General features: G+C 40.9%; 1 protein-coding gene across 1 annotated transcript in view; it reads left to right on the top strand.

The window, feature by feature from the left end:
• ITGB6 (integrin, beta 6) overlaps positions 1 to 12,386 on the top strand; it is a 76,670-nt gene that overhangs the window by 49,371 nt on the left and 14,913 nt on the right. The window contains exons 8-9 of the mRNA XM_012655831.1: positions 4,990 to 5,212; positions 11,593 to 11,690. Coding sequence (XP_012511285.1) covers positions 4,990 to 5,212; positions 11,593 to 11,690 — 321 coding nt within the window. The remainder of the gene's footprint in view (positions 1 to 4,989; positions 5,213 to 11,592; positions 11,691 to 12,386) is intronic.

Raw genomic sequence — 12,386 nt, 5'->3', positions numbered from 1 at the left:
TGTTGCTACCAATAGGTTCTTGTGAGAAAATCTGCCTTTTTCCCCCAAGAGAGTGAAAACTTTAGAGTTCATGCTGACTGAGACACATTTCTCTCCTCTTTCATTTGGAGGTTTATTTCCTGATTTAGTGAGTGTGTTTCCAAACTCACATGAGTCCTCACATGATATTGACAGGACATATCTGAAGGTGACAGGAAGCCAGCCAGAGGCCATCCTCACATCATAGGAAGATGATATTTGGCAGAATGCCATGCTGCATTTCTAATAGCAATCTTTTAATCAAATATGTGCTCAAAACATTTGAAATTACCTTTCAGAAACATCTTAAGTGTCATCTAATGAAAACGTAATAGCAAAATATCACCCTTTAAATCCTGAATCAAAGAAATCTAAGGTGGTATAAATCGCTGACCTGTGTTTAGCAACAGAGCTTTCCTTGATGGTCTTTCACTTTATTTTGTACCGTGCTTGAGAAACAGAAATAAACTCAAAAAGAATTGACTTGATCTGTGCATTGTAGCTAGGAAGGTCTGACAATACTACCTCTCTTTGAATCAGATTCAGTGATTGCCAAAGAAATTGTATTTAGAAAATACAATGATTTCTTCAGCTGGACTCAGAAAACTTCACCAATGCAAATTTCCTTCAACTGTTTCTCAAAACAGAAACACAAAAGATGTGACTCCATAATTAGTAACTCTCTCTATAAAAAGGTACGATAAGAGTAAATACAGTTACTCAAATTCAACAAACAGTTATAGAGTACCTACTATGTGCCCAGTATTGTGCTTAGAGCATGGAGAGAATTGTGCCTGGCATTGTGAACACACATTATGCTGCTATTGCTGCTGTTATTTTCAACAGCAGACCAAATATGCCACAACTCATTTGTGTCCATCTCACTTAGTTTGCAGCTAATATGCCCAGTGATGCACTGTTTTTCTGAGGAGCTATTATCACAATGTTCTTTTCACGCAACTTCTTTCATTCATCTGTAAACACTCAAGGATATACAGGGCTCCATTGATTTTTTTCCTTGCACAAATTCCATTAGTCTTTTATATTTTGATTCTAAGACATGGAAGCTCATAGGCAAATGGCATTAGAGAAAAACTTCCTGCCATTATGCACTTACAGTCATTGTCAATGGCATTCCAGAAAGATCTCTCCCTCTGAAACATTCTGGTAATTTTTTCTTGATCTTTGGTTATGATCTTGCCTCTACATGAAAACAATATGATGGTTTTGTCATTGTTGTTATTGTTATATGAACAGGTACTCTAGATAATTGGTTGCTTAAGGATATCAGTTATCAACTTTTGTGACCAGGTCGATGGCTCTAGAAAGCAGAGATGAGGGCTTCTAAATTCCGAAAGGGATTCTTTGTGTTTTTGCCATGATAGTATTTTTCTGCTTCTCCAGGAAGGTTTTCTAAATTTTTGCCAAGTAATTCTTACATGCAGTGATACACTTGAGCATTCACAAAGCATTTGGAAATGTATATTTCATTTAATAATATTTATAAATCATATTAAATTTTCAGAATCAATTGCAATATAGAATTTCTCCATATCATGAAAGTAAGTTTACCCTTTTGCTGAGGAAGAAACAAAAAGATATTGTCATTTAGAAGATCACTTACATATAAAAATTAAATTAATGGCTTTGGTTGAAGTCAGTTAATAATTCTTAGCTTTGAATTAATTAGGTCAATTATAAATTACATAGGTTATGAAATGCAGTTGGAATGTGTCTTAATGGTATGGATCCAGGTAAATTTCAACTCATCTTTCATTAGAAAAGTAACACACACAGATGCTCCCCGTCTTATAGTGGTTGGACTTTTGGTTTTTCTGCTTTGTGATGGTGTGACAGTGACATGCGTTCAGTATACTCCTCTACATATGGTGGGGTTTTGTTGGGAAAAACCCATAGATTTACATTTTACAATGGGTTTATCCAGGCATAATCCCACTGTAAGTCCAGGAGCATCTGTATATACATATATATATATATATATATATGTATTTGCGTGTGTGTGTGTGTGTGTGTTCATAGAGAAAGAGAAAGAGAAAGAGATAGAGATAGAGATAGAGATAGAGAAAATTTACAGTCATATATATAGTCATGTCCCACATGATGTTTCCATCAACAGCAGACCATATGTACTACAGTGGTTCCATAAGATTATAATACTGTATTTTTACTGTACCTTCTATGTTTAGATATTGTTTAGATACACAAATAGTTACCATTGTGTTATAGTTGCCCACAGTATTCAGTACAGTAACATGCTGTACAGGTTTGTAGCCTATGAGGAATAGGTTTTACCATATAGTCTGGGTGTGTAGTTGTCTATACCATCTAAATTTGTGTAAATACACTCTGTGATGTTCATACAAAAACGAAAACATCTAATGATGCATTTCTTAGGACATGTCCCATTGTTAAAAAAATGCAGGTGTGTGTATATGCACATACATATGCACACACAGCAGGAGCAATCATAATCCAACTTCAAAATCTTTGTGGTTGTCATCTCCTTTACTCTGTGATTAAGCCAAGGACTCTTGTACTACGAGTCCCTTAAAGCCCAGTCATGAAGCTAGAAAAGTAACCAGCTACCAGAGCAACGTTTCCAAGAGAAAGCCTAGAATCCTTCCTTCTGCAGTAACTTGGTGGTGTCTCCTACAAGCGGAAACCTGCTTCACTTGCGATTTTTTTATATCTGCTTTGTTTTCATTAAAAGTATAAAAATTTTAATATTGATGAATAATTTTGCTTGCAAATTCTTCCTACTGGATAGTTTTTAGGAACAATGCTAATAACTAACACTTATACTTATACAGTGCTTATTTATGGACCAGGCACTGCTATAAACACTGTTATATATTGTCTGAGGTAATCCTCAATCTTGCTGAAAGAGCAAACTTGTGAGGCTAAATGCCTAAATGCACGTTTCTTTTTCTGAAGAAAAATATCAGTTATGAGAGTTTGTAAATAAATGTTATTTGTTTGGAACATCCAATGCCTATTTTAGTATCATGGGCATGGCAGGCACCCAAAGAATATTATGGGAAGAACACACAAGCCCATTATCTTAAACACTTTATTATTGTGGAGTATTGCATCAATCATTATGTGGCCAGATCCAAAGGGGCTCTTCAGGATTACATGAGATACTGTCTGCAGCAAGCGTCCTTATGCCTCCCTCTTCAACTGTCTCTGCCCCAGGCTTCTGCAACGTCACTCTTGTTCTCCTCCTACCTCTCGGTCTCTTCCATAAGAATCCTCTTCTCTGATCACATTTTAAATGCTGATGCTCTCTAGAGCTTTTCTCACTTTACCTACATGACCTAATCCACGACAACTTTAATTACCACCTTTCCCCAGTGGCTCCCAAGTCCCAAACTTCAAGCCCATATTCAACCACTTGCTAGGATGTCCCACAGTCCCTTCCAACTCAACAGGGCTGAAAGTGAACTCATCGTTTTCCACACCCAAATCTGTTTCTCCTCCTCTGTTTGAGAACCATTTATTCACTCAACAACTGAGAACTACTCCATGCCAGGCATTGGGGATATGGCAGTGGCCATGAGCCAGCTTCCGTTCCGGGTCAGTGAAAAGCCATATCACCCACCTAGCTGCCCAGTCTGGTCACCTGGGGAGGAGTCCACCCCTCTCTTTCTTCCTGTATCCTCTACTGAGTACCAATCACACCCGCACCCTCAGCATTCTATCCCTGAATTAGATATCCTTTCGCCTCTGCTCCCAGGGGCACTGCCATGGTTCAGGGTCTCATATCTTCTTGCCTCTACTCCTGCAAGAACCTCCTAACTGGTTTTTCAGTCTCTCTACTGATGCCAGGAAATTTCCAGACACATATCTATCTATCTATCTTTCTGGGTCTCTTCCTTACCTGAAATTTCATAACTTTAAGGATAAAAGCTCTTCCTTTAGTCTATAAGACTTTTCATGATCCGATTTCTGACTTTTTGTTTACCTTTCCATCCTTCCCTCCTGCCACACTCCATAAGCATTTTGGCTCTATCCACAAGAAACTACCATGGATTTTAAATAGGTCTCATGATTCCATACTTCTATCATTTACCTGTGCCTTTTTCTCCCAGAAATGAATGTAACCCTCTTCTGTTTTCTATCTTTGTCTTTCAAATTCAGCTAAAGCATCATTTCCTCTGGAAACTTCCCCAAATCTCCAATTTAATTTGGAAACACTTTCTCTGTGTATATAGCCCTTCTCACACTGTATCGTATATATTAGTAGTAATAAATTTATTTGCCTGTCTCTTAAACTAGATTATGAATTCAGTGACCTTGTCTTATTTAATTTTATATCCTCATGCCTAATATAATTTTTGGTACATAGTATATGCTCAATTAAGGTTTGTTAAATTATGAATGTGTTGAGCACTCACTGTATGCCTATGGGGCATCTAACTGGTGAATGAATGTAAAACTAGATTTATACATTATCTCATCTGGCCACAAGTACTGGAAATAGATTTTATTCCCTCTGTTTTATAGATGAGACTTCCATGATCACTCAGCTGAAGTGATGTAGAAGAGCAGGCTTTAACCCAGGTCTGTCTTGTATCTTTATCCTATGGCACCTTAATTAAAAGCAAAAAATGAAGAGAACAATAAATATATACGCATGTGGACACATACACATATCAAGTAGCTATTATGGGCTTTCTGGATATTTCATTTTATCTGATTACAAATTGTTTCATATAACATCAAGTAATCAAGGGGATTCCAGTTAGGAGACTAGATCAATAAATATGCAGAGTTAGCAAAACATATTAGATAGACTATATCTACACTCATACCCCCAACACACACACTTTTTCTCATTTTCTTCTTTCGTCTTTTTGATGGTGTTTAAACATGAGAAAAGATGCCCCCTTCCCCCACAAATCTGCCCATGGTTTGGCCGTGTAAGGCATAGAGCGCTGTGTTTTACAGACAACGGCGACTGTCACTGTGGCGAGTGTGTGTGCAGGGGCGGCTGGACCGGCGAGTACTGCAACTGCACCAGCAGCACGGACTCGTGCGTCTCCGGAGACGGGGTGCTCTGCAGCGGGCGAGGGGACTGCGTTTGCGGCAAGTGTGTTTGCACGAACCCTGGAGCCTCAGGACCAACCTGTGAACGATGTCCTACCTGCGGTGACCCCTGTAACTCTAAACGGTAATGTCTCTATGTCCTCGGTCCCTTTTGTGGGTGGGTTTCCTGGTGATCAAAGTTATAATGACGCTGTGTAAGCTCAGACCTCGGATTGTATTTGCTGGGTTCGGTCTCCCAGCATCCATCAAAACACGCAAAGCCACAGGGCCTCTGTGATCTTCGGCCTGGAAACCCATCTCTCACTTGCCTCTTTCTCAGTCCTGACTATCCGAATCACAATGTCACATTGCTGCTAGAGACTAGCAGGGGGAAGTCGAGCTGATGTCCCACACTGATAACATCAGATCACCTCTCGGTCACAATACCAGCCACACAGAAGGAATGCCCTGGAGGTAGACTGACAACACCCACATGCAGGCAGTACCTTTTCAGGGGAAACAGACAAGCTTCTTTCTTATCTAGAAGTTTATAGCCTGACCTTACCGATTCATTCCTATCTGTAGACTCACAGAGGCAGAGGCAGAGGCAGAAAGACAATCTTAGCTTTCAATTCCCTCCCTCTTTTTTGCCACCCAAGCTCTTTGGCTCCTTTCCTTGGTTGTCACTAGACACAGTTATTGTGCATTGTATTTTCTTTTATACCATACGAACAATAACAACCCTCTCCTCCATTTTCTTAATGAAGTTGGGGCAAAATTTGTAGCTCAAGTGAAGCAAGTCTCCAGAAAGGTTGTTATGATACTGCAGTATATAATATATTATGCAGCAGATATGCTTAAGCAGTTCATATTTTCATTAACTCTGGTCCCCAAAATGGTGACATTTGCATTTCTGATGTAAATAGAGTGATAAAATCAATTTTTCACTCAGTGGTTATTCACCATACAGGTGTCAAAACTTCTCTGGCAAACTAATACATGTGCCAGGAGAAGCATGGGGACTTGATTAGAATTATTTGAATAGAATCTAACGTAAAATGTCCTGTCAAGATGTTTCTTTTATTACTTTTCTATTTCATCTTCTCTGTGAACATGATTCAATCTTAAATCTGATTTATAAGATACTAAATTAACAATCAAAATAGTTTGAATTTGGGGAATCAGGTAGAGGATCTCCTTGGTGTTTAAGTGAATTTTGAGATGAGTCCATTTTTCCATTTATTCATGCAGGTATTCATTTATCGAATAGGTCAAATAGGTATTAAGTACCTACTATATGCCAGGAATCATGTTAGGCCATGGGTATATAGTAACAACTGAAACAGTTATAGTTCCTGTATTCACAGCTTCTGAAAGTCTAGTGGGAAAGACAGACTTTTTTAAGCGATTGTGACCCTATCTGGGCTGACAGTTGTAATGGGGACATAGAGGGTACTGTGGGACTATATGGCAGCGGATAGGGCTACCAGACCAGCTGGTGCAGCCATCACATGCAGAAAGGGGTAGAGATTTTAAGATCTTCACCAGGCCTCTGCAAAGCCACTCCAAACAAATATATAATCTAGGGAAGTTTCTTAGCAGCTCTTGAGTCCATCCACGCCATCAGAATTTTGGGAGCGCTTTGTTTGGCGAGAGGTACCAGAACAGGAAGGCACAAGGGAAAGAATCCTCCCCGCTGCACAGCGGGTGGTCTGAGGGTCAGCTGTGGTCATGGTGGTGGTGGTGACAGCTGCTTTCCCGGGTCCTCGTCCCCATCGCCCTCCACTTCTGACTCTGAGCCGCCCACAGACGAATGGTGGCGGTGGCTGCACTGAGTGTCTCAGCTCAGGTTTCCATGACTACCGAAGCACACATGAACCTCACAAAGGGCTGTGTGATCTTTGAGGACATCACCATTTACTTCTCACAGGAAGAATGGGAACTTCTAGATGAGGCTCAGAGGCTCCTGTACGCTGAAGTGATGCTGGAGAACTTTGCACTTGCAGCCTCGCGGGGTTGTGAGCGTGGAACAGAGGATGAGGAGACGCCTTCTGAACAGAATGTTGCTGTAGGAGCGTCACAGTCTAAGGCAGGTCCATCCACCCAGAAGACTCACGCCTGTGAGATGTGTGTCCCGATCCTGAAAGATATTTTGCTGGCTGATCTATCTGAGCAGAAACCCTGCTTGATTGGAGCATGTGCAAACTGTCACCAGCACCAGAAGCATTCGGCGGCAAAGAAACCCTTGAAGAGCCACGTGGACAGAACCTCACATGTAAGGCGCCGCCTACTCCAGTTAGCAGGGACAACCTTCCCTAGGTGGGAAGTTGGGAAGGACCTCCTAGCCAGGGGGTAGGGGCTTCTGAGGTCCCTAGACTCTACCTAAGGTGAGAAGCCCAAAAAAATCACCAAGCGTGGGAAGGACATTCACAGTCAAAAAAGCCATGACGAGTCCAGTGAATGTGGGAAATCTCCCAGGCACAAACATGACCCTGTTCACCGCCCAGGAGTCTGCTCTGAAAAAAAGCTTTATGAGTGTAGCCAATGTGGGAAAACCTTCTGCGGCAAGTACTTGTTCAGCACCATACTGGAGACAGGCCTTGGGAGTGCAGCACATGTGGAAAATTCTTTACACAGGACTCCAGCCTTGTTGACCACCAGAAAATTCACCCTGGAGCAAGGCCTTATGAGTGTGGCCAGTATGGGAAACCCTTTAGCCAAAAAGCCACGCTTGTTAAACACCAAAGAGTTCACACTGGAGAAAGGCCTTATAAGTGCAGCGCATGTGGGAGACCTTTCAGTCAGAGCTCCATCCTTGTTCAGTGCCGGAGAACTGATACTGCAGCAAGGCCTTATGAGTGTGGCCAGCATGGAAAGTCCTTTAGACAAAAGTCTGGCCTCATTCAACACCAGGTTGTTCACAATGGAGAAAAGATGAATGTGGCAACTGTGGGAATCCCTGTAGCCAATGTTCCAGCCTTATTCACCACCAGAAAAGTCACAACACGAGAGGGCTCATGAATGCAGCAAATGTGGAAAAGCCTTTAACTCCAAGTCTAACATTGTTTAGCTCCTGAATGTCCACACTTGAGAAAGACCTTAGACCTTCCAGGAATGTGCTGCCTCTTCAGTATTCTGGCTCCACAGAGCCTTTGTGAGGAGCCATCTGCCTGAAGTTGAACCTCATACTTTCAAATCTCCAGAGGGGGTAGATTCCCCATGAGTTCCAGGCCTGCGTGAGGATTACAGGCGCTGCTCTGCATATTCTAAGCTACCCAGGGCCCTTGCCAGAGTGAAATCACTGCCAGTTTCTCTGGTAGAAGCCATCTCCCTCTACCACCTTGTACAGTGGCCATCGGTCACCCTGAGGTGCTTAAGGCAAGGCAAGCGTCTGTGCTCATTCCCTGGAGGAAATCTTGAACAGTCGGAGCCTTTAGGGGGAATTCATTCCTTTTTCTGCCTGATTAAAAGCATACACCTGACCCAGTTTTGGCCAGGGGACCCAACCTGGGTTTTGCTGGAGGCTTATGTAGAAGGCTTCCCTTCTTCACGGAAATTCTTGGTTTCACATGACACTTCGTAATGCTTCCAGCCTGTGAGTCACGGAGTGGTAACTGGCTGCCTCACATTGCTCTGGTCTGTGCACTAATGAAGGCCTTACTGTCAAATCTACTTGTAATCTTGGGATTTTGTTTACTGTGTCGGGTGGGTGCAAAACAGACAGGCTATATATGAAGGAATGGACAGCTTTTGGGGGACCTCAACTTTGTGGGCTTCTGTAGGAAAAATGAAATGACAGAGAGTAGTTCTCTCACTGGTTGTGGTCAAATTTACTTTGCTGCCCACGATCTCCTAGGAAACAATGCAAGGATTTTGTTGTCCTAATTTGTGGCCTGGATCCCCACACTTTCTGTGAGACTGGAGGTCATCCTGAGGAGAGGTCCACTCTGTCGGGTCATGCTCCTTTGCCTCTGGGAATAAGATGAAGTTGTTCCGTTGTTCCTGGAGGATGTCACATAATGCCCCACTCTGTTGAGGAGAGCCTTTTCACAAGATTCTACAAGGATGATGGCAATCATTCCATGGGCTGATGGCACTCGGAAGACAGTGGGAGTCAGGTGTGAACCACAATTGGTATAGAAATACCGGGTGTGGAGGAGCCTGCCACAAACCAGATGGAGTGTGCATCTTGTAAAAGTGCATTCACAAATCTTCCAGCGACTGTGGCTGTGAGCAGTCACAGAACCTAGAAATCTGAGCATGTCCGATAGCTGAGGTCATTGTCAGCTAAAATAATCTAAAGGTTTTGTCGCTTCTTGTGGACTTTCTGCATTGTTCACCTCAAGTCCATTGCTGTAGAGGTGAGAAAAAGAGGAGAGAAACAACGCAGATCCTATAGGCTGGGGATACAGCTTTTGTGATTCCACCAGTGTTACTGTTGTCTCAAATCACAACAGCCTTCATTGCTTGCCCGTAATTTCTGCACTGATGGATGCAGGGCTGCCCTTCCCTGGCATGAGGAAAGAGATATGGCAATCAGCATGGGGTTGCCAAGCCTTCTGGTTTCCAAAAAGTAGGAGATCAGATATTTTATTTTGAACCATATTTTGCAAACTTTCTTGATACATAAGTGACATATAATAGTTTATATGTGTTTATGGTGTATAATTTGAAGAATTTTGTTATATAAACTCATGAAATCATCATAATTATGATCAGGAACATATCTGTGATTCCCCTCATGCCCTTTTATAAACTCTGCTTGCACGCCCCAGGCCTGCAGGCATCCAGTGATTTACTTTCATTCACAAGAAGAAAATAGTTTGTTTTCTAGAATTTTATGTGAATGGGATCATAGAATGTTTCCTTCTTCTTTGTTTCTTATGTTTTTCACACTGCATAATTATTTTGAGATTCGTCAATATCGCTTAGGTGAATAGTTCATCATTGTTTTTATTGCTGAGTAGTATTCTATTCTGTGGATATGGCATAATTTGTTTATCCACTCATTTCTTAATGGGCAGTTGGGTTGTTTCCAGTTTGGGGCTGTTACAAATAATGCTACTATGAACAGAGGCATAGAATTCTTAATATGCATATGTATGTTACATTTCTCCTGTGCCAATAATACAGTGTGTGTGAATGCTTCACTTTTAAAGACACCACCAAACTGTGATTTAAACTGTACCCATTTGCATTCCCACCAACAGCAATGTGAGCCTTTCCCTTCCTCTACATTCTTGCCAATGCTTGGTATTGTCCGTCTTTTTAATTTTAGTTGTTTTAATAGCAGTATAATGGCATCTCTCTGTGATTTAAATTGCATTTTTCTGATATTTTATGTTATTCAACATTTTTTATGTGTTTATTTGCCACCTCTATCTCTCCTTTGGAAAAATGTTTATTAATATCTTTTGCTTATTTTTAAATGGATGTTGGGGATAATTTCCTTTTCATTAATAAATAGACACGTATAACAAAGACAAAAAATAATCTAGATAAATGCAATATACTTGCAATGCAAAGGCAACTTCACAGCAAAGCCTATATCCCTATTGCCACATAGGTTGAGGCTCCTACACCCTTCCTGTAGGAAATCCTGAGGCTTCCATCGCAAGGAATTGACTGGTCTAAGGGTTAGTGAAGGCGTGGCTAAGGGAGTGCAGTTTCAGCTGAGATTTGCTGAGGCATGAGTCGGGTGGGGGGGTTTCAAGCACTTAGAATAACGCACATTTCCAGGGAGGCAGAGAGAGGCCCCATGATGTGTCCACAGTGAGAAAATTTTTGCTGTTTCGGGTTACTTCCAAGAGCAATCTATTTGTAAAGTGATTTTTCAGCACAAGATTAATTCGAGATGTGAATTTTACTTTGCTCTATAGACACCTTTAGAGTAGTTTAATTCTTGGACTATGTTCTTGGAAATATACTTGTCCTGTAAGTAATAATTTTTAATTTAGAAACCTGTATTAATGAGGATCCGGGCTCTAAACCTCCTTTTGAAAATACCCTCATCGAGGCTTGGACTTACTCAAAAAGAATTACAGAAAAGTGAGTTTTAAAAATAATCATATGTGACATATACAAAGACCATTCATCATTCTTAGAATTCTAGTTAAGATATAGACCATTTCTTTTAAGAAATTAAAAACTCTGTCTAGTCTCTAATTATATTTTAGGAACATAAGATATCCTTAAGAAAAAGTAAAATGAAAGCATAGCTAAATCAATTGGTTTTCGTGGTTTTTATTTTTTTTAACTTAACCAATCAGAAGCAATCATTACAGATAAAGAGTATAGTAGCTAGTATCAAGAACAGCTTGGGAACCATTGATTACTGAGTAAATTCAGAATAATTTAGTGTTCTCCTCAATATCACTCAACTATCTTTCCGAAAGTAACAAAAGATAATGTCACCTAGGAGACACTCCTGTAGCACAAACTGCAGCAACAGTAAAGCAATATTCCAGCTGCATATCTATATCCCACCAACATGAACTGACATGAACTGTTGAATACTGTCCACAGGAGCTGCATTGAATGCTACCTGTCTGCAGATGGCCGGGCCCAAGAAGAATGTGTGGACAAATGCAAACTAGCTGGTGTGACCATCAGTGAAGAAGAAGGTTCTACTTGTCTTAAATTGCTTTTATTTCCTTTACATAGTTCTTAAGAGGCATAGTTCCTGAAACTGTGTGAATCAAAGGCTTTTTAGTAGCTCAGCCTTATTCGTACCAGGGCATTAACTCACTCACATTCATTTTTGAAGAGTAAATGCATTCTATAAGGCTAAAAGCTTGATGGCTTGGGACAGGACACGAGCAATTTAAAGTCATGGCTATTGTATTTGGCCTCAGTTCTGTTGGCAAGTTCACCTCTGCTTAGCAAATGCAATTGTAGAGGTTCCAGAATGCTATATTTTTCAAAGTAGAAAGAAAGAAAATTGAGAAAATGGCTAAATGTTAGCCTCCAAACCTGAAATTGTCCTCTGTCATCTGATTGCCTTATTTCAAGATAAGGTAAAGCCAGCTGTAGAACCGTGTTCCTGACAGCAGCTCCCAGATACTGGGCAGGCTCTGGTCAGTGGTCAGCGACCATCCCCCTCAATGTGCCTTTACTCCCAACCTTCCAAACCTGGGTATTACATGACCACCCTTAATTCCATGTTGCTTGATTCCCAAAATACAAGAAGGGCCTGTTACCTTTAACTGCTGAGCAAACTCTGCTCTTGCTTTCATCTGTCATTTTAAATCTAATTACTTAAAATCAGATTCTTTCTAATGGCAAAATTTCACCTCATTTATTTAGCTTGTGTTTTAGCT

This window comes from Propithecus coquereli, unplaced genomic scaffold (genome assembly GCF_000956105.1).
Source record: "Propithecus coquereli isolate 6110/MARCELLA unplaced genomic scaffold, Pcoq_1.0 Scaffold49, whole genome shotgun sequence".
Classification (NCBI taxonomy): Eukaryota; Metazoa; Chordata; class Mammalia; order Primates; family Indriidae; genus Propithecus; species Propithecus coquereli.
Note: the sequence above shows the minus strand (reverse complement) of the source record. Positions and strands in the feature narration are given on the sequence as shown.